This window comes from Cebus imitator, unplaced genomic scaffold (assembly GCF_001604975.1).
Source record: "Cebus imitator isolate Cc_AM_T3 unplaced genomic scaffold, Cebus_imitator-1.0 Scaffold61, whole genome shotgun sequence".
NCBI lineage: Eukaryota > Metazoa > Chordata > Mammalia > Primates > Cebidae > Cebus > Cebus imitator.
In genome coordinates this window covers 297,517-324,816 of record NW_016107376.1, presented here as the reverse complement: position 1 = coordinate 324,816, position 27,300 = coordinate 297,517, and the positions used below count along the sequence as shown (strand labels likewise).

Below are 27,300 nucleotides of genomic sequence, written 5' to 3'. Positions count from 1 at the left end.
TCTATATATATGATGTAATACATATAAATTATGTGCAATATATAAATTATATAATTTTATGTAGTATATACAAATTATATTATGGATAAAATTATGTATAAACTACATATAGTCTTACATAGCGAAATCTAAAAAATCATGTATATTTCAAAAATTTTGAAAATGTATCAAGTCAGAAATGTTGGCTAATTGATTAATAATATGAAAATGTGTTAGCAGTGAAGATTAAGGGTAAAAGAAATCCTTCTTAGATAGGGGCAGCTAATTTTTGCAAATAAAATGCACTCATGTCATATGCTCGTTTAGCTTACAGAAATTAAACTAAGTTTAGAGAGAGACAGAGAGAGACGGAAAACAAATTTAAGTAGTTCAACTGATGCAACCTTTCCTGAATCACTCACCTTTTGCTTCTGAATAAAAGTAGCAAAGAGATATGAATATGCCTTTCTCTTCTGGTTTTCTTTCTATGTGCCCCTTTAAGTGTGTATATTTGCAGCAATGAGTGTGACTTTAGTGCTTAAAAACACACTATGGGTGTATCCTCTGTAGGGACATGGACGAAACTGGAAACAATCATTTTCAGCAAACTAACACAGGAACAGAAAACCAAACACCGAATGTTCTCATTCATAAGTGGATTCTCATAAGTGGGAACAATGAGAACACATGGACACAGGGAGGGGAACAGCCACACACCGTGGCTTGTCAGGGGGTTGGAGGCAAGAAGAGGGAGAGCATTAGGACAAATACCTAATGCATTCGGGGCTTAAAATCTAGATGACGTGTTGATAGGTGCAGCAGAACCACCGTGGCACATGTATACCTACGTAACAATCTGACATGTTCTGCAAATGTATCCCAGAACTTAAAGTAAAAAATAAAAACAAGAAAAACAAAACACACACACACACACACAAACCTGTGGGTATTTTCCATACCGTGAGGTTTTAAAAGTAAGCCAACAACTTTATGTAGGGTCAACCTGAGGCCTCACAGTCCATTATGACTTTACAGGAAAAACTGTGTGTATTAAGAGACAGTGTGCCGGGCACTCGAAGAATGTCTTATCCAGGGAATTCCAAGCATAATTTGACTCTATATGAGTTTTGCCTACTTATCGTAGAATCTAGCCCTCCAGCAAGGGGCAGCTTCCATGCTCATCCTTCGGGGAATGATTATAAAGCATTCTCTTGGTCTAATTTAGCTTTAAGGATTTTAAGATTGAAAGGAGAGAATCAGGATACCACAATTATTCAATGACAAGCCAGATATTCTTGAAATATATGGCTGAGAGTAAAATTTGTAAATTAAAATAAATCAGTAGAGAGTCAGTTTAATTGTTCCTGTTCAAAGGTACCTTTTATATCCTAGAGTCAAAGCATTTCTTTATAACCCTTTTGACATTATGGTCTAAGTTCATATTCGAAACTACTTTTAGACTATATATTTATGTAATTGTTTCATATAAGGAAGTTAAGTCGCTTTAGTGATTAGTTTTGAAATTCATACCTAATAATCAAATAGAAAACCATGTAGGAAACCCAAAGGAACTGTTCCAAAATTAATTACAACTTTAGGCTTATTTTAGTGGATTGGGATAGGATAAGGTTTTGCTTGCCAAGGCCCCTAATTTCAGATAGACATTTAGAACTCAGCAAGCATTCAGAGTTTCACAAACTTTTGCTATCTAGGGTCCCATATGCTGACATCCTTGTAAGTTGATACTACTTCTTTTTACTTATCAGAATTACTGATTAGTAATATTTCGAGAGCTAAAAATGTGATGATTTTCATGGTATAAATACCAGGTTTAAAATAAAAAATACAAATCTATTTATAATTTGGACAAAATTCATTTTTGTCTTTGATAAAAAAGTCCTTGCTGAAATATCAGATTTAACAAAATCATTTAATTGAAAAATATTAATTGGAATACCTTATTGTCACACTGCCTAATCATCATAGACAGGAAGAGAGAGAACCATTGTCATTTCAAATTGAAGCCATCAAAGAAATACTAAACTTTGTCTGCGGTTAGCGACAGTGCATAAATTGCCCATACGTCTGAAACCCACACCAGCCTAGGTCTAAACTACATGAGATTCTTTCTCTACAGTATATTATTTTTCTCTTTAACTTTTATTTTAGGTTAAGGAGTACATATGCAGGTTTGTTATATAGGTAAACTCATGTCGTGGGAGTTTGATGTACAGATTAGTTTGTCACCAGGTACTAAGCCTACTAACCAATAGTTATTTTCTCTGATCTTCCCCATCCTCCCACTCCTCACCCTTTGGGAGGCCCCTGTGTGTGTTTTTCCTCTCTTTGTGTTCATCTGTTCTCATATTCAGCTCCCACTTACAAATGAGAACATACAGTATTTGGTTTTCAGTTACTGGGTTAGCCTGCTAAGTATAATGGACTCCAGCTTCATCCATGGTCCTGCAAAGAACATGATATTGTTCTTTTTTAATGGCCATATAGTATTCCATCATGTATATGTATCACATTTTCTTTTTTCAGTCTACCATTAATGGACATTTAAGTTGATTTCATGTCTTTGCTATTGTGAATAGTGCTGCAATGAATGTATGTATGCATGTATCTTTATTATAGAAGAATTTATATTCCTTTGAGTATATACCCAGTAATGAGATTGTTGCATCCAATGGTGTATTCTTTAGTAAGTGTATTTGGGCTTTCTGTGTCAGGCGGTACTCAGCTGCCTGGTACCCTAGGTTCAGGAGCGTTCAAGAATTGAGGTAGCATTCCTGAGTTATTAAAAAGATTCAAAAAAATCCCAATAATATTACTGTAAAGGAAGCCATGTTTTATGACTTTGGGTGAGTTACAGTGAAATGTCTGGTTGGATACCTAGTGGCACAGCCAGCAATAGCAAGCTCACCTTAAACAAAGCAGTAAAGCCTGCTTACTCCATATCCTGGAATGGAAAATCCATGTGTCATCTAGATATATCCGATTGTGATATTCCTTAAAGCTGAACGAACCCAATTTCAGTAGTTCTCAAAGTCTCTTTTTTGTAGATCTTTTTGCATGTATTATCTTTAATTGACGCATCATAATTATACACATTTATAGGGTACAGTATATTTTAATACATGTATACAATGTGTAATGATCAAATCAGTATAATTAGCATATCAATCACCTCAAACATTTATTATGTCTTGGTGTTAGGAACCTGTAAAATCTGTTCATCTAGCTATTTGAAAATATACAATAAATTTTATATTAATTCCTAGCACAAAATTTCCTTCAGAACTCTTTGCAGGTCTTCTTCATGGGTAAGACTGCATCTCTGACTCAGAACTGGACAGAAAATAAATATTTTAGCATTTAGAAAAATCATCAAAATCTTAAGTAGGGTGTTCCTATTAAGAAATAAAAGTAGTCATATTTTCACTTTTCTGGGGGATAGCTTTTAACAAAAGTGAAAAATCAGAAACAATCCTATTGACATTTAAATAATTTTCTTACATAAATATTAAAAGAGCTGGCTTGAGTATGAACATGTGTTTTAAATGTCTTTCTATATTTTAACATCACATTCTCCACAAAACAAATAACTAAACTGTAAACTACATTTGTAAAATATTCTCATTTACCATGATATTAGCCTTTTCAATAGAAAACTGTTAATCTAAGGTTCTTTTTATATTCAATACTCAATTAAATATATATTAAATATATATTTAGCCAGGGCACAGTGGCTCACACCTGTAATCCCAGCACTTTGGGAGGCTGAGCGTAGTGGATCACCTGAGGTCAGGGGTTTGAGACCAGCCTGGCCAACATGGTAAAACCCCATCTCTACAAAAATACAAAAATTAGCCAGGTGTGGTAGCAGGTGCCTGTAATCCCAGCTACTCAGGAAGCTGAGGCAGGAGAATCACTTGAACCCGAGAGGCAGAGGTTGCAGTGAGCCCAGATCATGCCATTGCATTCCAGCCTGGGGGACAAGAATGAGACTTGTCTCAAAAAATATAGTAATAATAATAGTGTATACACACACACACACACACACACACACACACACACACACACAGAATAGATGCTGTTTGTCCAATGATAATAAAAGAATATTCAACTGGTTGCCCCTCCATTGCATATGAGTGTAAATAAATGTGAATATTATTAAATATATACTAAATATATATTTAACATGTTACTAAATATATATTAAAATAGTTAGAAGTTAATTGCCCACAAACAGAACACTAGAACTTATTCCTTCTATCTGAGTGTACTTTGTATTCATTAACCACCCTTTTGGTATCTCCCCCTTCCTCCATCCTTTCTTACCTCTAGTAACCATTATTCTATTCGCTACTTCTATGAGATCAACATTTTTAGCTTGCACGTGCCTGAGAACAGGCAGTACCCATCTTTCTGTGCCTGGCTTATTTCACAGCATAATATTAATACAGCTCAGAATTGTCACAGAATTTTGTCAAGATGCAGATTACTCTACAGCTCACAGAAGATTCATATTCAGTAGGTCCAAAGTGGATCCCAGGGATTTAGATTGTTAATAAGCTGTTTTGGAGAATGCTGAGGTAGTCTAGGATGAGATCTGTAGAAAGGCTGATCTTGTATGTCTGAGCTAAGGGGCCTGGAAGACTGCAGAGATTTTGCCTAAGTTGTGTGGAGGCACTCATTCATTCTTAATTTGGAATTGAGAAATATTATAGAAAAAATTCTGCAGATATATTTGTTATTGAAATATATTATGGGCTAATGAAATTGAGCCTGATAAAAGAAAACAAGAGGCTTTTGAATAAGTGTAGTATTTATAATAAATAAATCAGAAGATTTTAGAATGTTGTGAACTAGTTAAAAACAGTGGAACTTTCTTTAGTTCTGAGTTTATATTAAATTATTGCTATCCAAGTGGCAATCAGTGTTTTAAAGAAATTTAAGGAGCTTCTAAAAATGCCATACATCTAAGATGGTTGTTTTTAACTTGGAATGCTGTAAGAGATAAATTGAATTTTGAATGTATTTTAGTACAAGACCCCTTATCAGTTTTTTAAATTTTAATAAAGAATATTAGCATTTCTATTAAATACCTTGTTCTGAAATATAGCATAAACAAGATTGTCTTTTTAGAATGCAAAGTAAAAGCTTATTTTTGCCTCCTTTGAGCCTCCCAAACCTAAGTTTAACAAAAGTGTACTAATTATTTTTGTGTGGATCAACTATAACAATATAGGGAGGTATTATGTTATTTTATCCATAATGGGAAAGTATTTTGAAATATATTTTGATGTAAAAAATCCTTTTGAAAACTGTCTAAGGTACTAGTAACAGGGCTTCCCTTTGGAGAAACTGTCATGGATTAGAAACTGGCATAAAGAGAAATACATATTACCGTTTCACCATAATCAAATCTTTGAAAGCTTTGAATTTTTACCCACATGCACATATTTTCTATAATAAAATCCATCGATAAACAAAGGAACACACTTTTTAAAAGAAAGGAGGGAAATAGATATTAAAGTTTATTTGGACACTTTGGGTATTCAGAAAAATTCAAAACAACTTTTTAGAAGCAGAAAAATATCAATGCTGAATCTATAGACTAGCTAACATTCCTCTGGAAAGATAGTACTTGACTTACTAGATGATGGATGTAACATGCATGTAATTCTTGCCTTTTTTCAAAATACTAATAGTATTGAACTCTGTATATTTATAGTTACATTTCTAGCATCTTCTACCTATTCATCTATTTTGCATTTTGGTCTCTGTCTTCTTTTGGCCACTGAGCCATCTGCCAGTCTTTAATGAGGGACGTGAATAAAGAGTAGAAACCAGTTTTCTTTTTTCCAAACTCTAAAGAAATAGGTGCTTAAGCCAAGTCTCCTAATAACTAAGTCCCACCTGAAATATGAAGGCATCCTCTTAAGTCATCTTTGATTTTCCAGTCAGCAAATGCAATGTGTGCTTCCCATCTGAGTACCGTTTGGCAAACTGGAGATAAAGTCTGTAGAATTATTTAGCATCACATATGGTTATAATTGCTTTTTCAAAATGATCCAAGTGATTTTAAAGTTTTGTTTATGTGTTAACCAACTGTAGTGGCTGCACTTTATATGGTTATAATGTAGAAAGGCTAGACTTCAACAAATTCAATCCAACAAACATATACGGAGTATCTAAAAATGGAGCATTTAGTGAAAATTATATATTTCGTTGTTTTTGCTTGCTTGCACTAATAAAATGAGTTCCCCTGGAAATAATCAGAAGTTAATTGTCCAAAAATCAAATTGCATTTGTTCACTTTTAAAACAGTGGGTGCTAAATTGGCATGGAAAAAATTATGATCCTTAGAGAACAAGAAAATAAAAATTTAAAAACAAAAGGCAAAGCTCACAGTAGGCATCTGTTAAAAATTGAATATTGAATATAAAATGAACCTTAGATTAACAGTTTTCTTTTGTAAAGGTTGGTATGATGGTAAATGAAAGCATTTTTAAAAAGTAGTTTATGCTTTAGTTATTGTTTTATGGGGAATCTAATGTTAAAATACAGAAAAACACTTAAAATACATGTTAATATTTGTTGTAAGAAACTTATTAAAATGTCATTGGGATTGTTTCTGACTTTTCACTTTTGTTAAAAGCTACCCCCAGAAAATGCAAATATGACTATTTTATATTTCTTAATAGGAACGTCCTATTTAAGATTTTTGACAATGTTTTCTAAATGCCAAAGAGTTTATTTTCTGTCCAGTTCTGAGTCGGAAATGCAGTCTTACCCATGAAGAAGACCTGCAAAGACCTTTGAAGAAAATTATGTGCTAGGAATTCTGTCATTCATGGAAAAGTACAAGAAATTCGGATGGATCATTCTGTGTTATCCTAAGCCAATGTGATCAAGTTAATATATATTACTAGGCAAAATAAAGAAGATGATAATTCAACATAAAAATAAGATTTATTGGTTGAACAAAGGTCAATATTCAACTTTTCCTTTCTGGGATATTATAGAAAGCGATTGGCAGATTCTGGATTAATGAGACTAATTTTTTTCTCCTTTCTAGAAAGCCACTTTTACTTTTATCCTCAGTTCTTGAATTTTTTCTTCGATGACACTTCACAGTCAAGGAAGTGCTGTTCTTATTCTCTCCATGAATCACGACCTTGGCTGCGACACTTTCTAATGATAGGTTTTCTGAAAAATATACAGATTTTATATTTCTAAAATAATGTCTTCTGAGCACCAGAGACGACCTCTGTATTGACCCATGCCCTCATCAGATTTATTCTATCCCTTCCCTGCACTCCACTAACACATAAGTTTCTTTTATCACTGCTCAGATTGCCTGCTGCTTTTGCTGATTTTAAATCACAGGAGCTTTGTAAGAAAGGACAGGAGAGTTATTTTAAGGGTAGGCCTGCCTTATACCTAGAGATGCTTAAAATATCTATAATAGCTACCTTTTATTTTGTATTTACTATGTGCCACAAAGCCCATGAAAGGCTTTACTGCCACTAAATTCTATTAATTATTGGATCTCAAACCTTACAATTGCATGAAGAGTTGAGAGTTAGGTTCCTGTTTTACAAATTAAGTCAATGAGAATCAGGAAGGTAATAAAGCTTACCCAAGGTTATGAAACTAGGAATTGGTGGAGGCAGGACTTAAAGTAATTTTTTTGTAGGCTGGATGAATGTTAGGAGAAATGAAAAAGTAAATGCTAAGGTTGAAATGTTTGCTATATGTAGCCTTACCAAGTATGTGCATAGACTGGCTAAGCAACCCTAAGCAGTGGTGTCCATCAGGAAAGAGGAAGAAGCCCTTCCTGGCCTACTCTAAAGGTTTTATTAGCTTAGTTATATTAACCTCCATTCAAAATTATTCCAATGGCTTGTTATAAAAGATACATATAAAATTGCCTTTGAAAATAATTGAGGTTATTGCAAAGTGCATAATTGACAAGGTAGGGTCCTCATAAAAAAATTAAAACCACAGACTGGACAAAGTAATAAAAATAGCACACACAGAGTTATAAAAAAGATTTCTGAATAATTAATTAAAATGGCATGTAGCGAAAATGGTGTTTGAAGAATTTGTTATTTTGCATGATTTTTATATCACTTTTTCTGCAACATTTTCTACTCATAGATCAGAAAGTGGAACATATATTTGTATTTCTGTAGCACCCACATAGAGCCAGACACATCACCTACGAAAAGAGAATAATCTTTGATGTTATATTTTAGAAAAAAATGGGCTGAAAATTTTTCAGACATTTAAGATTTTAGTTGAAAGCATAAACCTACATTATCTAAAATAACAAAGTAGACAAGAATGCGTTCATGTTAGGAAATAAGCATACAAGAAAACTTGGTTAAAAAGGCTGTCTGAAATTGAACACGGAATCTGTAAAAACACCAATGTTTTCTGTGAAGGATGAGAATCAGATTAATTCCCTGTACACCACATGCCTTAGGTTTCTTGTCCTAATGTCTCATTTAGCCAGTGAATGCCTCCTTTCTCTTGCAAACATATCGTGGTTTGCCCTATAAATTATATGGCCTCCCTCCCTAGCACTCTGCTGGTATTTCTGGTTGTCCTTCAGTCCCTGCTCTTGTCTAAGATTTTATTTCATTTGGTACGTTCAGAACCTAAGGAGAACTAGCATTTCTACATTAGTGCAATTATTCTCTACAATGGAATTCTTGTGACACAAACTGTATGACCTGTAAGCCCAGAATATTCACCGCATCTGGCCTGTTACAGGACAAGTTTGCCAGATAAATGGAGGATATGTAACAAATGTATTGATTAATGGAAAAAAGGTAAATATGTAATCATAATGATCTAGTTTGAAAAAAATCATTGGCTATCTGGTTTTACAGGGTTTAATGGAGTAAACAGTGGTAGTATGGTATATAAACACTTTTAATGAGTATTACTTAAAGGAAACAGCAGACAGCAAGTGAAGGAGTAAGTCAGATTGATGCAATAGTGTTCGCAAATGAATGATAGAAATGATTTTGAAGTTGTTGAGCTGATGGGTGTTATAAACGAAGGAGAGACAACATGAAGATTCTACACTACATATGCATTCTACATATGCTTACATAGCTCTTGGTTTAAATATTTTTCTGTCTGGGTGAAAGGGGTGTGCTCCGAAATTCTAAGTCAGTTGCATTAAAAGCAAAATTTAGGAAAAAACTACAAGTCTAAGAATGCTTCTGTTAACATAAGATGACATTAACTGTATTTTATGAAGGAGAAAATTGCTTCACACCCAAATTGTTAAAATCCTTTTTTTTTTTTTTNTAGACAAATGGGACCTAATCAAACTCCACAGCTTCTGCACAGCAAAAGAAACAGTCATTAGAGTGAATCAGCAACCAATAGAATGGGAAAAAACTTTTGCAATCTACAAATCTGACAAAGGGCTGATATCCAGAATCTACAAAGAACTAAAACAGATTTACAAGAAAAAAACAAACAAGCCCATTCAAAAGTGGGCAAAGGACATGAACAGACACTTTACAAAAGAAGACATACATGAGACCAACAAACATAAGCAAAAATACTCATCATCACTGGTCGTTAGACAAATGCAAATCAAAACCACATTGAGATACCATCTCACGCCAGTTAGAATGGCGATCATTAAAAAATCTGCCTCAGCCTCCTAAGTAGCTGGGTGGACAGGATGTGGAGAAATAGGAACACTTTTACACTGTTGGTGGGAGTGTAAGTTTGTTCAACCATTGTGGAAGACAGTGTGGCAATTCCTCAAGGACCTACAAATAGAAATTCCATTTGACCCAGCAATCCCATTACTGGGTATATATCCAAAGGATTATAAATTGTTCTACTATAAGGACACGTGCACACGAATGTTCATTGCAGCACTGTTTACAATAGCAAAGACCTGGAACCAACTCAAATGCCCATCAACGATAGACTGGACAGGAAAAATGTGATACATATACACCATGGAATACTATGCAGCCATCAAAAACGATGAGTTCATGTCCTTTGTAGGGACATGGATGAACCTGGAAACCATCATTCTCAGCAAACTGACACAAGAAAAGAAAATCAAACAACACACGTTCTCACTCATAGGCGGGTGTTGAACAATGAGAACGCATGGATACAGGGAGGGGAGCATCACACTCCCTGCCTTTCAATGGCCAGAACCTGCTGCTAGTCTTCAGGAGTCCAGCAGCTTTGCCCAGAGGCACTAGGCAGCTATTAACTAATACTAGTCAGTGCCCTGGATGTGAAAGCCCAGCACCCTTACCTTAGCTTGGGATAACTCTGATATGGAATTACACTTGAGTTCCCTTGGGGACTCAAGCTGAAGCCTTCCCTTTATGGACCAAGAGAGCACACTTGGCTGGGCTACTCAGAAGGCTGCAATGGGAGGATTGCTTGAGCCTAGGAGTTTGAGACCAGCCTGGGAAACATAGCAAGACGGAAACACAGCAAAATAAAAAAAAAAAAAAAAAAAAGAGAGAAAGAGAGAGAAATGAAAGATGACACATTTGCTCAGCTTCCCCCTTTGCCTGTCCTGCTTCCTCCAGGCTCTTACCGGCCTCCCTGGAGCACTTCCTCAAAAAATCACCTGAGAGTAAATACACCTTTCTGGGAACCCAAATTTAGACACCTTCAAAGAATTCAAAAGTTAATTTGGCTAAAACTTGAGGTGCAAGATGAAGAAAAAGTGAGAGATGGGTAAAGAATATTTTACTTTGTCTGTTGGTTCTGGCTGGTAAGTGATCCGAAGGGCGGCTTCATGACTGTGCAGCCTGCTCAGTCACACAGGGCCCTGCACACAGAAGCACACCGCATTTGCTTTAATGCTCTGCTGTTGCTGCCTTGAAAGTCTTCGTTTCTGAGCATGGGCCTTGTGTTTTCATTTTGCACTAGTCCTTGCAAGTCCAGCCTGGATATAAAGGCAGTTTTCCAGCCTTTAAATTGTTAAAATCCTTTTTTTTTTTTTTTAGTGCTGTCTTTAATAAGACATAGAACATTAGTACACATGAGCTGCATAACACTCTAATGGAATTAGCATTTAGTAATTTGATATTTTATATACCTGACAAATCCGATGTAGAAAAAGCAAGGAAATATGGAAGAATACTGTTTTATGACCAGAATCATGCTTTAAAGTGGAATGTGTTTACTAATTCTTTGTTGGCAATCTACTTAAGGACCTGAGCCTGGTACAATTTTAGAAACTGACCAAGGCAAGCTCACACACGTATGATAAAGAAGGTATAAGAAGAATTTTGAAAGAAAAACAAAGCTTTCTGTATACTAAAGGCACTACTAAACAGCATTTTTAAGCATTGTTTTTTAAGCATCGTTATTAACTTAGACTTCAAGAGGCAAATTGAACTCAGCTGTGTGTGTGTGTGTGTGTGTGTGTGTGTGTGTGTGTGTGTGTGTGTGTATACTTAAAATTCTCAAGCATAAAGTTTTTAAAATATTAAGGATATCAACTTGGTAACCTTGTAGCAAACTCTGTAAGCCTTGGAAAAGTGTTTCTACTGAAATTAATTCACTTCTACTTGGAATAATCAATCTTAAGAGTTCAGATGACAAAGCTGAATATACCATTAATGAAATTGAACAATGGAAACTAATATGGACTACCACATATATATTAAAAGATATTCTAATTTAATCTGGTGCTTATTGGTACTTAGAAAAGTTATCTCACAAATGTATCTTTTGAAAGATTTAGAATCAATTTCATTAAAGAGATGTCTTTCATGAGACAATGTTCTGCTGATTTTTGTAAGCTTTGTTCAATTACTGTTATCTGGCATTATACTCCCTTGCATTGCATCTTCTAGGGACATCCGGAGAAAAAAAGGTGCTTCTCTTCTTGTAGTCCCCTATCAATATTACATTATTTTAAGGGAGCTCATAGTGCTTATCTGAAAGATTTCATTACATTATAAAAGATAATCATAGCAAGCCTAGATAAATTAATAGGGTGAAGGGAACAAATGATTTCATAAAGTGGTTCTCAAATTGTTTTTTTCCTTAAGCTGGAGAAACATTTTTGAAAAATAAAACTCCAAATATAAAACAGATAAGATGAGATCATCTTGGGTGCAGTCTGTGGTCTGGGCTTCACAGCCAAGTTGGTCCCTGTCCTCCACTGAGAGGGCTACCACAGCCCTGGAGAGACTCTGCAAAACTGAACCTTGAACTCTAGACAGAGCTTGAAGATCCGTGATTCATGCATGTTTTCCTGGTTAATCCACCCAGCCGTTATTTCTGCAGATTATTTCCAAGGACCCAAATCAGCTGTGATTAGAAATGATTTGCCTCTTAAGCAAGGAGGTGGTGGAGGGAGTGCAATTGAAAGCCATTTATTTTTCTGGGAAGTGTGTTGGTTGCCTTTCTTTAAGAGATCTGGGCAACGATAATGGTCTTCTCTGTTCATTTATAGAATTTTTTAAATGTTTATGGTTCAAAACCAGAGTAAAGTTTACGCTGGTTCTCGGAGAAACTAGAAATACTGTCTTTATCCATCTCTCTGTGATTCTCAACACTCCTGGTTAAATTTGTAGCTTATTTGTAGTAAAAAAATTAGGAAAAAGATATTTCTTTGATGAGACAGTTGTCTTATCTAAAATAATTTCTAGTTCTGCTCCACAATCCAACTTTGCCTTCTTGGCAGAACAGAGGTGAGTCGATTCACTCATGGTCGATGTTCCTGAGGAAGATAGGCAACCCTAAAACACCAGAAGCCATTTGAAAAAAATGTATTGACAACAGGATAGCGTTTTATAGCGGCACAACACATCGAAACCCCTAAGATTTTACATTCCTTTTTCCAAAGCACCAACAAAGTAAAAGTTACATTTCTTTTTTGTTTCCTTTTACTCATTTAAAGGTGCAATTCAGGTATAACATTTGGTATGACATCAAGAATTTTTAAGAAAAGCTGTCCAAAACGGAATCCCGAAACTTCCAGTAGTTTTATTTGTTACTGGGTGTTTGCTTCCGAGCTCACAGCCATCAGAAGAGATCATTTTTTTCTTTCTTTCCTGGAAAACTTAACTCTCATTTCTGTCCTTCCAAAATAGCAAAGTTTGATGCTGGCAAGGAACTTTTAGATTTTGATAGAATTCATCTATCAAAAAGAGAGGATTTCCCCTCCCTGTCTTAGAAATGATTTCTTTGGCTAACGGGGCTAAAGTCCTGGGTCAGGACTGGGAGGATTTTCTATAGGTTTTCGGTATGTGTCAGATTATAATATCCTTTTTTCAATAAGCACTTTTTGTAAGCCCTTCTTGACCTGTGCTAGGTGCCATGAAGGGTATACAATAAAGTCACTGACATTTGTTGAGCACCTTCTATGTAAAACACCAAAAGAGTGCCTTGTCTACATTATCTCAGTTAATATACACCCAAACCCAGCAAAGATAGATTTCATCATCTCTATGTTACTGAAAATGACTATCAAATAACAGCTTGCTGTAGGTAGCTTGCAGTAAACTCCAATAGATGGCAGAGAGAGAGATGCCGGCCCCAGTTTTATGCATGCAATTCTCAAGTTCATGTGCCTTCCACTAAATAATACAGCCTCAAGTTTTGCAGTTGTTAAATGGGAAAATTTTTCAGAAATAGTGGTCAAGTTGAGGTGAGAATTACGTAACAGACAGTTGTTGAATATGGTTCATGTCAACCATTTCATGTTCAAACACTGTTAGTTAACTTGCACTTTTTCCCTCATTTCTTCCCAGTATAGCCATGTTATATGTGGCTTTTTCTGGAAGTACCCCAGAAGCATTTTGGAAATTACTAATCAGCTTGTTAATTGTTAATTCAAGGCTAGAGGCTCCATTGTTCTTAGTGCCTGCACTTAAAAAGAAAGTCAGGTGTGGCAAAGTTGGACATTTTTTTCTAATATGGTGCAATATGCCCCCAAATTCTTCAGGATGTGCTAGTTTTCTGCCTAGCCACAAGACTCTGAAGTTATACTTTTAGTTAAGCGGAAATATGGCAGTGTTGTTTAAGGGAATAGTCACTTTTAATCATAGATGCCAAAAATCTACAAAAATAATTAATTATACTCTTAGAAATAATGTAACAATAAATATAATTATCTTTTTCTAAATTAAAAAAATGCAATATTTCATTCATTTATACACAATTAGAAGAAACAAAACCATTTATCTAATTGCAGTCTTTGTCTTCCTTCAAAACCAGATAATCTAGCAATCCCGCTACCAGACACTGATGCAAAGGAAAGGAAACCAGTATATTAAAGAGACATCTCCACCCACATGTTTACTGCAGCACTATTCACAATAACCAATATATGGAATTAACCTAGCTGTCAAACAACAGACCAATGGATAAAGAAATGTGATACATTTACACAGTAGGATACTACTCAGCCTTATAAAGAAGGAAATCCTATCATTCAAAGTAACATGGATGGAACTGAAGAACATTATATTAAGTATTTCACTTATTTCAAGTCCAGAACAGAAAGTTTAATACCACACATTCTCAGTCATATGTAGACTCTTTAAAATAAAAAGGGTGATTTTATGGAAATAGAAAGCAGAAAAATGAATACTCAAGACTGGAAAGAGTAGGTGAAAGAGGGAGAAAGGGAGAGATTTGGATATGAAGAACATAAATTATAGCTAGATAGAAGGAGTAAGTTCTAATGTTATATGCCCCTGTAGGATGATGTAATCCTGTAGGATTACACTTTAGGGTGATGCAATTATAATTTGTCAACATGTCATTATTTCCTACATATGAATATATCATCCTACAATGATTTTAACCATATAGAACTACATTACAGTATAACCCATATAATAACATATAATAACAATGTAGCTAACAATAATGCTATAGCATAATATAATTAACAATAATATGTATTTTCAAATATTTAGAAGGAGAATACTGAATGTTCCTAACAGAAAGAAATGACAAATGTTTGAGATGATGGACATGCCAGTTAATCTGATCTGACCACTATACATTGTATGTACCAAAACATAACTATGTACCTCATAGGAAAACGCCTGGACTCTAATATCAACTTGGAAAAGCAAGCTATTACATGTTGTGATTTCAATTAATTGATTAATTTATTGGTTTAAGTAAATGTACATTAAATAAAGACAAGGTTGAACGTAAAACTAACACTCTCTTAGCATTGAGATACTCCTCTTGTGGTTTGTTTTTAATTTTTTTGTACATTTCTTTCTAAATGGTTATTTTTAAAACCAGCCAATGCTATTTAAAGTATACATATTATTTAGATTTCAAATTATTTATCGTACAGTATTTTTCAAATTGAGGGTTGCAGTTCAGCATTTTCACCCAGTGGGTTACCACCAGCATTTTTTAATGAAATATAATGAAATAGAAAACATATCTGTGCTTTCTGTGGATCTTTAGAAAAATGAAACAAGAGAAAAAAAACATTGCAATGAATATTTAGCTTCAGTATGTATACACAGATAGGCATGTAAATACCCAAACACAATGTTAAATATACTTCTTAGTATTATTTATTCTAAAGGGGTTCAAAGCCTCTATTTTGAAGCAGTTTTAATTGAAGATTTCAGAAATCTCATACTTTATGTTGCCATTGCGTTCCCATTCCACTTGATGCAGGTGAAACTGCACTGAAAGTCACTGAGGAATTCAGATTTCACTATATCCGCGACTGCTGGTTTTTAAAAATGTAACAAGCACAATAACCAAGCGAGGGACTTAAACTTGTGAAATTAATGAAGCTGCAATGCTCTGTAAAGAAGGATTGTGTAAGTCAGTCCTCAGCCAAACTTGCACCATTTAAAACTCCCTTAGCCAGCATATTTCTATATGTACTGGCATCACTTGAAAGTTACACAGGTAGCAAAGTTAGAAATTGGATTTTACTGTGAGAATAGTATTGGAAACAAATCAGTCAAGTCTTTAGAGTCAAATACAGCAAGTTTTAACTATTTTCAAAAGAATCAATACTTCATTTTCTTTCCCATTCTAAGTAGCATGCTAAGAAATTTTTAAAATGTAAGCAAAAAATAAATACCAAAGTATTTAATAATCTAGCTAGAATTGCTGTTTTCTAATCTGGGTTTAGTGGATTGTCCCAAAGTATAATTGGCTGTGTTTTTATGCATCACAATTTCAACTTGTATTTCAGTCTACCTTTTTATATGTTTGTAATTTCTGTAAAGCCCTGAAAATGCACAAATAAGGACATTTTGCCGACATCATCCATGGCTTTTAATCAGAATGATTTATGAGAAGAGTCACCTATTTCCAGATAAGACTAAATATTGTAGCTTTAACCAGTGTCACCTATTTCCTATCCTACAGACTCCAAAACTGAAATCAGACTAGATACCAGGAGGTAACATTCACAGGAGGAAGAACTCCAGCATGCAAAGGCAATTAAAAAATCATTTTCTTTGTTGGAAATTCTAGCACTTCAAGATAGGATAACAGCTAAAAAGTAATGGAAATGCCTTTTTTGCCTATTATTTGGAGGAGAGACAAATAAGACATGATTTTTTTTTTCAAGACAGAGTCTTGCTCTGTTGGCCAGGCTGGAGTGCAGTGGCATAATAATGGCTCACTGCAGCTTCAACCTCCTCCACTCAGGCAATCCTTCCACTTCAGCCTCCCAGTACCTGGCACTACAGGCATGCACCACTATGCCCGGCTAATTTTTCTATTTTTTGTAGAGACAGGGTTTTGACAGGCTACTCTCACCGGTCTTGAACTCCTGAGCTCAAGAGATCCTCCTCCCTTGGCCTCCCAAAATGCTGGGATTATAGGCATGACTCCCGTGCCTGGCCCAATATGAGTATTTTTTAAAATGAGATGACAAAATCGGAAGAATATTTTAACATTTACTCTATTTCCTACATATGAATATATTACACTTGCAAAATAATTCCTATTTCTTAAATTCTTTCCCCAAAACTGACATAAATTTTATCTGCTGAATTGATACATGCCACAAACTGGGAGAATGTTGTTTGTTTTCTAGGCTGCCTTATTTAATGGGATTCTCTTAATACATTCCCTGGGGGCTTTGAAATCAACACACCTTTGAAATTGAGTGGAAATTAGTATAATTAATTTGAAGTACTATATAGCTCTCTATTAATTTGTTTTGGAATTAGATAATTATGAGAAGAGAATAACTTGGACATAAAAACATGAAAAACTTTAGTTAGGATTTCATATTTTGTTGAAATCAATTATGTGAGAAATATGTACAAAACCATGTAATTTCTGTCCATTTTGAATAAAGATTTGGCCCATATGTGAGAGCAACTTATATTTTTCTCTCATAATATTCTATGATACTAATTCCAGAATATGATAAGGAACTTTATATTATAAAACACATCTTACATTAATTTGATACATAGAATTAATTCCTATACATTTTCTAAATCCTGTCTATGAAGTGAAAACTTCATTTATTCATTTTTCTATGATAGTCAAATTTGGTACATGCATACCATATACCAAAGGTATTATTAGGTATAAAGGTATAATTAGATATTAAACCAGCTAACCTTTACTTAATCTTTACTAGACAAATACTGAACTTTTAATCCTTATATAACCTCCTCCACCTCATTTTGCAGATGAGGAAACAGATTAGAAAGGAAAAATAACTTGAGAGCACAACATTTCAGTTAGAAAGGAGGAATAAATTTCTTAAGATCTATTGCACAAAACAGTATAGCATATTGTATCTTTTGAGTATTTGTATATTTTCACTGTACATATATATCACATATTGTATACTATGACTATAGTGTATTATATATGTAGTCTAGTATATGTTTCAAAATTGCTTAGGGGGTAAATTTCAAACGTCGTCATCACAAAAAGATCAGTATCTGAGATAATGATTATATTAATTAGCTTGATTTAATCATTTCTCATTGCATACATGTATCATATCACATATTATCTGATACTACCCCGTAAATATATATAGTAATAATTTATTGACATACAATAAATCATTCAAAAATAAAAAGGAAAAAGAAAAATAACAAGATCACACGCCTATTTTATACCCAAGCCAAAATACTAACTAACCTGAAAGCTTTGTAAGATAAACTCAAAAGCAACTAATTGTAGTATAATAGTGGACGTTTGCACTTGGTATTGGGGCATCTCTGAGCAAGGGTTGCTGACTCTGCTGGGTGGAAGGTGAAGGAGCTTTTTCTTGGAGGAGATTGGGGTTGAGTTGGTTTGGGTTTGCCAGTTGGGTAGGCCAGCTGTATGTAATAGCGTCTTCAAAGGCAGAATCGTGAAAGAGCATAGAACCTTCATGGAAGGGAAAAAGATTTGCTGTTCTCAGAGCAAAAGGAGGGTACGAATGGGTTGCAGAGCATAGACTACAGGAGTGAGCAAGAGGCCTGAACATATTGTACAGGAAGTCAGTGTGGTGCGAATGCCCTGAAGGTGTTTGTTTGCAATAAAAATGGCTGGGTCCCAGTTGTCAGAGAGTCTTATTCAGTTAGACCCAAGAATTTTCTTTTGGACAGGAATCCCAGGTGACTGAGTGCAATGTGGGAGATCCTTTTTGTGAATAACAGTTAAAAATGTTGGAAAACAATGTGCTGGAGAGTGACATGGTTAATGTGATTGTGCTATAAACACAGACACATACACACGAAGCTCACACACACACACACACACACACACACACACAGGCGCATACACAGAGCAGCTCAGCGGAGACAGGAAAGTGTTCTCAAAAGCGATTTTTGGTTTATTTAGAATGCAGAAATAATATAAAGGTGACTTTTTTTAGTGGTTTTTACAACTCTGTCACACACATTCTTGTGCTTATAATTGATTTTGGATGCTATTTAGATTACTGGGCTCTAACAAATGCTAAAATGACAGGATCCAGTTTTATTCATTTTTAAGACATTATATGCTACAAAAAAGCATGACCTTTTCAAACCAAGTCTTACTTGTTTTGCGTTTCTGTTTTTTCTGCGCTAGTCCTTAGTAAATTTCAATTATTAAGAAATTGATTGTCAATAAATCAATGATGACTTAATTGATTCATATTTTCAGTAGAACCTAATTTCACACAACATAATTTGGTGATTATTTAATAAATCAAGCAAACTGCATTTCTGTGCTTTTCCCTGGGATTAATTTAACAATGTAAAGGACTAATTCCAAGATAAAATTTCAGTTGATATGCAAATTTAAGATTTGGCACTGTCTCATTAAAATATAAGGTAAAAGTTAGTACATCCCATTGACTTTGGGTATATTTGAAACAGAATAAGTGAATACAAATCATGTTTAAAGAAAGTTCTGTTCCATTGAATTACGGTTATGATTCAATGGAACAGAAATCAGGTGGCTCCCAAGAAATTTTTTTTTTTTTGGTAGAAAATTGATACCTCCCCATCTTCCAAAACAGAATGTCCGTACATTCTTCAATGTTTAAACAAACTCGAAAGGAAAATATAGGAAGGAGCATTCATCTAACTCATCTGGAATTAGACACAACTCATCAGAATCTCATTGGGTAACCTGAGATGGCCTTGGCCAACTGGGGATTCTCAAATTTGGGATGTCAAATCCCACACTGATGTTTACTCCACACTTAAGCTTGTTCAGTACAGATGGTAGGCATAAAATAGCTTAACTTCAATGGATCACGTCCTGAGAGAATGAGAGATACGGTCCATTTTGTTGACAGGAGGGTTGTTTTCACATTCCACTTGAATTAAATTATGCTTGTTCATCCCGTGGTACATAATCTCTGGCAAGGATTCTTAGAAAGAGCTATCATGTGGACTCTTGGCAAAACAAGTTAAAAATTTTTTTAAAAGGTTATAAAGTAACACTGTGAGAAATTTGTAACACTGTAAGAAAATATAAGGCAAAAGTTGAACAGTTTTCATTTATTTTGAAAACTATATAGGTATCTATTTAGAGTAACTGAATTAAATGGATTTTTATATATTATATTTAGATATATTGTATTAGTCCATTTCACACTGCTGATAATGACATATCCCATACTGGGAACTTTATAAAGAAAAAGACATTTAATGGACTTATAGTTCCCCATGGTTGGGGTGGCCTCACAATCATGGTGGAAGGCAAAAGGCACGTCTTACATGGCACAGACAAGAGAGAATGAGAGCCAAGCAAAAGGGGAAACCCTGTATAAAATCATCAGATCTCGTGAGACTTATTCCCTCTCTTGAGAATAGTACAGTGGAAACTGCCCCCATGATTAAATTATCTCCCACCAAGTCCCTCCCACAATACAAGGAAATTATGGGAGCTACAATTCCAGATGAGATTTGGGTGGGGACACAGCCAAAGTGTATCAGACTTGTTTATATATTAATATTGAGGGTCAATGTATGTCTTAAATGTCAGTGAACTGACAAAATAGTTGGAATTTTTCACATGAGAAAGATACTCTGTGTCAGATATACTGGATAATATGATCAATATAAGACCCTAGGTTTCAAATATTCTCAATTAAGTTTGGTAATTAAGACATAAATACATGAGATTTTTCATAAAGGAGGAAATAATATTAAAGTAAGTTGTGATCACAGCAATACAGTAGCCCCCCTTCTCCAAGACTTTTAATGGATAATACCAAACTCTATATATACTATGTTTTCTCCTGTATATACATACCAATGATAAAGTTTAACTTACAAATTAGACACCATGGAAATTAAAAACTGGTAATGAAGTACAACAATTATAACAATATAGTGTAATAAAAGTCATATGAATATAACTTTTCCTCTCTCAAAATATCTTATTGTACTGTACTCACTTATTTTCAGACCACAGTTAACCATAGATAACTGAAATCTTCTAAAAGGAATAACTATGGTAGCAATGCTTTATCAGACTTTGGATAGTAATTTCTGGGTCTTGGAGAATTATTGGGCTCTGTAAGAGTAGGTAGGGAAGACAGAAAATTATTTCAGTTAAGGAAGACAGTATGAGTGAACAAAGTCTTAGTAACATGATGCTTTTAGACATGATGTATTTCTAGTGCAATTGAGTGTCCCCAAGAAGATACTTGGACTCCGTGATTCACTAGAAGGACTCACAGAACTCAGAAAAACTGTATACTCCAGGTTGTCACAGGAAAAAGAGATGAGTTAAAATCAGCAAAGGTGAAATGCACATAGGGTGGAATCCAGGAAAGACCAGTACAAGTTGCCAGTTGTCTTCTCCCAGTGAAGTTATACAGATAGTACTTAATTCCTCCAATGACAATGTACGATAACAGACAACAAGTATTGCTAAACCAAGGAAGCTCACCCAAGCTTGGTCTCCAGGGTTTTTATTAAGGGTTCATCCATTGGGATAGAACGCCCCTGTGACTAATCTTTTCCAGTATTCAGCTCTCCCAAGAGTCAAACTGTTTCAGAATGGCCCAGGGTCCTAGGCCATGTAAATAAAGTCAGACATTCACAATAAATCAAATTGTCAGCATAAACTATCCGCATAGCACAAGACCCAAGGGTAGACACTCTTAATAGGCAGGATAGTCCAGGAGATGAGAGGTTACCCCTCAAGAGAAGGTCAAGGGCCAGTCTTTTCTTTGGAACATGCAGGGTTTGAAAACCCCACAACTGCTAAGTTAACATTTTACTGCACAATAGAGGAAGAGTTTGTGTGATGGTGGGTCTTGAATGGAGGAATGAACCTGAAATCATGAAATACTATATTAAAAAAAAAAGAAGCCTGTATTTATTTGTTTTAATGATGAGAAAAAAAATACAGATTAAAAGAAAATCCACTTCATAGAATAGCAGTTGGTCTTATCTGTGTGCAGGTATCTGGGTATTCTGTACTGTGCGCTTTGCCTTAATGGTGATTTTGTTGCCATGTGTGATCCTAACAGTGACACCTCAAGGAGGGAGTGATTACTTAATAACCCTCTAAATATTTCACTGCTTCTCCAGTTGCCAGTTCTATAGAAGAGTTAATGTTATGCTAAACTGAAAATGTGAGAATGAACTACTTACTAATCTTTTTCTTTTAATTTCTGTCCACCACCCTGCACCCCATCCTTTCTTTTCTGAACTGCAATGTGGTCTTCTTTGAAGATGTTCCAGTGGATTTGATCGTCATCGGCAGGACTGGGTGGACAGTGGATGCCCTGAAGAGGTACACATGCTTTATTGTGACAGAATCCTGGGACCGGTGTTTGTAACTGATAATAATTTTTATTCAATATGCATGCCCTAAAACTTAATGAAAGAGAAGAATCCTTCTGTAAGCCCAATGTCTGTACTTATTAGGGGTTCAATAACTGCTGGTTATTTTTGTTAAATTAGATACCATTTTCATTAGCATTGTAGCAACTTGCTACAGCCTCAACTATATACAGACATTGGGCTTAACTATTTATATGCGTTATCTCAATATGTTCTCATATTCGTTCTATGAAGAACAGTGCCTGCACTGTCAGTACCCTCACATTACCAAGGAAAGAAAAGGAAGGAGTGAGGGGAGCTTGTGGGGAAGGGTGGAGTGTGGATTCTTGGAGAGTCAGTTTAGTGGCTGGGAGGAGTGCCAGGGTTGGAATCTGTATGAGTAAAGACCAGTTCTCTTAAACGCTTGCTATTTAACTCAGATGTACCAAGCTATTGTTCCTCTTTGTAGTTCAAACAGCAAGAGCAGTGGTATTGTGTGGGGTGGAAAACTGCAGCAAATTGGCGTGCTATAATAAATGAGAAATTGTATAACGTTAGTTGGCATAGAGAAATGGTATAATATCAACTCTGAGGGAAACATGATAGAGATAAGGATGCGGTGAAGTGATTTGACCAACCATTGCAGAAACAATTTTAACCCATTTAAAAGCTTTTGGCGAATTGTATTTATACTATAATTTCAGGATCATATAAAGATATTCTATAAATTTTATTAAGAAAAGTATGTATTTCTTCTCCCTTCATTAAGTTTTAGGGTAAGAATTTTGAATTAAAACTATTAAGAGTTACAAAAAATTTTTTTATTTAGCAAAGCAAGTCATACCAAATGCTGTTTTAAAAACTATTAGATCCGTGGTTACTAAGGCTCTTTAAAATTCATTTTTTGGGGGGCATGTCTCATAAAGATCCTGAGAAATACATTTTCTTAAGAACATTCTTGCATTTTAAATGCAGTATTGCCAGCGCAGTTTTAATCAACCTCTTGACATTCATTCAGGAAGTGACGGCAGTGTGTACTCATCCATCTCGCTTCAATTATCTAATAATGTAGTTCAAAAGAATATCTATTGACAAAGCCATAGTTGTGTTTTGAGACAGTCATTTCTTTCATATAATCATCACAATATAAAATGTTGAAAATGAATATCTGTATATGCATAAAGATTGAGAATATAATTCATATACGTATTCATATATATGTAACGGGAGTCCATATATTTTCTCCCAAATTTTGTTTCTCTTTTAATTTTCTCTATGATTTTATTTGATAATTAACATTAATTATCAATTTAGTGTGTCAAATGTATCAATCTTTTATTTTTATGATGAGTTTTATATGTCTGTGGATCTTGTTTAAAAAAATTTTTCTACCAAATATCATCTAGGTGTTAGGTTTATAAATTGTTTTTCTGAATGTTTTAAAGCTTTGCCTTACACATCAAAATATATTCCGTTTGTAATTGATTTTTATGTATTATATAAGATAGAGATTCAGTTTTGTTGGGGGGGGGGTTCTTGATGGATAGCCAAATTTCAAGCACCATTTATTAAATAAGCCTTTCTGTGGGCAATATCTTGCAAAGCCGCCTCTTTTATGTATATTTTCTGGCCCCTCCTCTTCTGAAGCTCCCTCAGTACCTAGATCAGTGTCCCATTTTGTTAATTACTATTGTTTTATAGGAAATCTTACTATCTACAGGACAAATCTCCTTACTTTTTATTCCTCACAAGTGTTCTGGCTGTTTTAGGACTTTTGTCCTTCATATAAATTTTAGACTCGCCTTGTCAAGATCTGTAATTCATCAATAAATGCATCTTATTAACATTTTTATTGGAAATACATGGAATTGTGAATTACATCACATTTCCTATTTATGGAGACTTTTAACATTTACCTTTTTTACTATTGACTTCTAAACTAATTGAGTTATCATCTGAGAACATGCTATAATCTTTAAAGTTGATTGGAAATTTTTTTATGAACTAGTACATGGGAAATTTGTACAAATGGTCTATGTGTGTTCAAGAAAAATGTGTTTTCTTGTTAGTTGGGTGTCAAACTTGATAAATGTGCTGTTCAGCTATACTTCTCCATTCTCTTTATTTTCACCTTCTTAGTTATTTGAGAGCTTGACATTTTCATCTTCTCATATTTTTAAACCTCTGTTTTATGTAATCTGTTTCCTTATTTCTCTGTGCTGTATTTTGGGCAATCTCTTCCGATACATTTTCCAGTTTATTAATTCTCCCTTCATCTTGTTTAATGTTCTATATAGTCTATTCATTGAAGTGGAAATTCCAACCAATTTATTTTTCATTTCTAAAATTTAAATTTGACGCTTATTAAATTTGCCAAGTATTTTATAGTTTCCTGTGAACAGTGCATTTCTAAATTTTATCTTTTATGATTTTAAATATTCCATGTATGATTTTTATATATTCCATATTGGATGATCCCGTTATCTAAAGTTTTGGTGATCTAAAGAGTTTGTTCATTGTTTTTGCTGTCTTTGTCAGACAACTATTTTTATTTCTTTCTTAGTGTGTATTTGTCTGTTCCTATTCTAACATCTAAATAGGTGGTGCTTTCCACCAAAGAGGATTTGATGATGGGATACTCGGGATTTTTGGGTTACCATAAGTCTCTGCCTTTATGTGAGGAGGAGAAGTTCAGATTTATCTCCCCTGTCTACTGCTGCTACAAGGCTTGTTCTTTTCAGAGCAATATTGATTTTGGCTACCTCAGGGCAAACTCTGCTCTTTTACTTCCCTAAATGTATACAGCTCCTGCTGTCTTTATAGCACATAGCTTTTGCTTTGTTTTATTTTTTGAGTGGGGAATGGAATAGACAACGGAAAGGCGCCATTGGGGATATTCTTTACTTCCTGCAAATTCTAATGCTTTAAAATTCAAGTTTTATTTAGAATCTATTTGTTTTGCAACAGGAGGGCTATTTAGTTTCTTAGTCTGCCTTTACTGCCAAAAGCAATCTGAGTCAGGATTTTACCTTAAATGTTTGGATGTTTACTGAACATTAGATCCTGTTTACTGAATATTAGGTCCTGTTCATTGACAATAGAAACACAAGGAGAGAAAAATATATGGCAAGTTCCAGTCCAGGCTTCTTGAGTTTGAGATGTCTGTGACATTCACATGCATACACCTGGTCAATAGATGACTTTTTGGGCCTGAAATACAAAAGGGAAATGTGGACTGGAAATACAGATTTATGAATAATCAACATAAAGATGTTCATTGCAGTCATCGGTGTGGAGGACATTGCAAAAGATAATGCATAGAATAAAGTAACAAATCAAGAATGATCCATAGGAACTACCCCAACACTTAAGGTATTGACATAAATAGAAGGAAATTGAGATGGAGTTGTGAGGTAGGTATCAGAACATTGAGGAGAATGTGTGTCGTAGAGACCAAGAATAAGAGTGTACATCTGCACCATGGACTGAGAAGGTATCAGTAGGACACCATGGAAGATGTGGAAGCTGCTTAGATATTTAGAAACATTGGTATGAGAAATTTCATCTCAGTTGAATTAGAAAAGAGCAAGGTTGTCATAAATGGGGAAGCTGGAAGTCTGAGAAGACCAAGGCAGACTGACCTCTCTGGAATATGACTGTGAAGGAATGGAGGGAAAGCACTATAATGTCAGGATGCACTGAGAGAAGAGAAAGGACTGAGTTTGCAAAATAAGATTAGGCACGCTTGTGTAGCTTTAAGTGCTGTTGGTAAGAAGCCAGCAGGGAATTATTGTAGAGAAAGGACCATGATCACATGAGCAAATTCACAATACCTGTGAAGGTGGGCTGAGTTGGGCTAGGACATAGGTTGAAAGAATGGCTGTAAGGAAAGGTCCCCATCCATTATTACGAAGGAAAGAATAGGTCAGCCCAGAGTCAAGTAAGTATGCTGATTCACAAAAAAATTTAAAGAAATCTTGCTGATCATGTCTCTTTATCAAGGAAATGAAAGGTATAAAACTGGGAGAATCACGACGGGATTGCAGTTTTCAGTAAATGGAGAGAGTTTGAAATTCATACTGAGCATAATGGGAGAGGTGATTAGCAAGACACAGCAGTGCTGCCAAGTGGTACAGACAGCCTGGCTGAGGATGCGGGAGATGAGTTTGTGGAACCCCCGTGGCGGGTCTGTGCGGTTATTCTCCAGCTGTGCCTGGCCCTGGAGCAGGCAGAGAAAAGGCAGATCTTTTACCATATTGGGTATGTTCTTTAAAGATATTGTAGGAAAAAACAAACAAACAAAACAAAAAAGAGAGCAAGATGCTTGGAGCTATTGAAATGAGAGGTTGAAGTGATGGGGAAAAAAAGAAACTAAAAAAAAAATCATTTTGCTAGGCTTTCTAAGTAACCAAAGTATAGGAAGAATTGGAGTTCACAGGTGCAGGGATAGATTGAAAAAGGATAATTCAGCTTACGATTTCAGATCTGAAACATTTTCCACTACAGACATGGTCCAGGGTGTGGGGATGGCAACTAAAGTGGTATCTGAAAGGAAATCATTAGATTAATGGGGCTCAGAAGGTGCAGGAACTAGAATTTGGGGAATTAAATGAGACCCTGGTATGTTTGGACTTGAAGTGGAGAGCAAACCTGTTATATATCCTATTGATGAAAGGAGGCTGTCTTAGGAATCTTCATTAACAAGAGGAAAGGTGCCTAGCGCTCCACTGATGAGAGAAGTTTAAGAAAGCTATTTATTTAACAATAATTTTAAAATGTGGGATGAGAACCACTCATGTGCTGTATAATTATTTTCTATTCAAGGCCTACCAGTGAGAGGGAGTCCATTGAGGCACAGAAGATGGATAGAAACACCAACTTCTGCCGGGCGCGGTGGCTCACGCCTGTAATCCCAGCACTTTGGGAGGCTAAGGCGGGTGGATCACGAGGTCAATTGATCGAGACCATCCTGGCCAACATGGTGAAACCCCGTCTCTACTAAAAATACAAAAATTAGCCGGGCGTGGTGGCGCGTGCCTGTAGTCCCAGCTACTCGGGA

General features: G+C 35.1%; 1 protein-coding gene across 1 annotated transcript in view; it reads left to right on the top strand.

Annotated features, from left to right (window-relative positions):
- The window catches only part of PLXDC2 (plexin domain containing 2), a 427,121-nt gene that overhangs the window by 341,887 nt on the left and 57,934 nt on the right, over window positions 1-27,300 (top strand). The window contains exon 10 of the mRNA XM_037739047.1: window positions 22,152-22,212. Within this exon, the coding sequence (XP_037594975.1) occupies window positions 22,152-22,212 (61 nt within the window). The remainder of the gene's footprint in view (window positions 1-22,151; window positions 22,213-27,300) is intronic.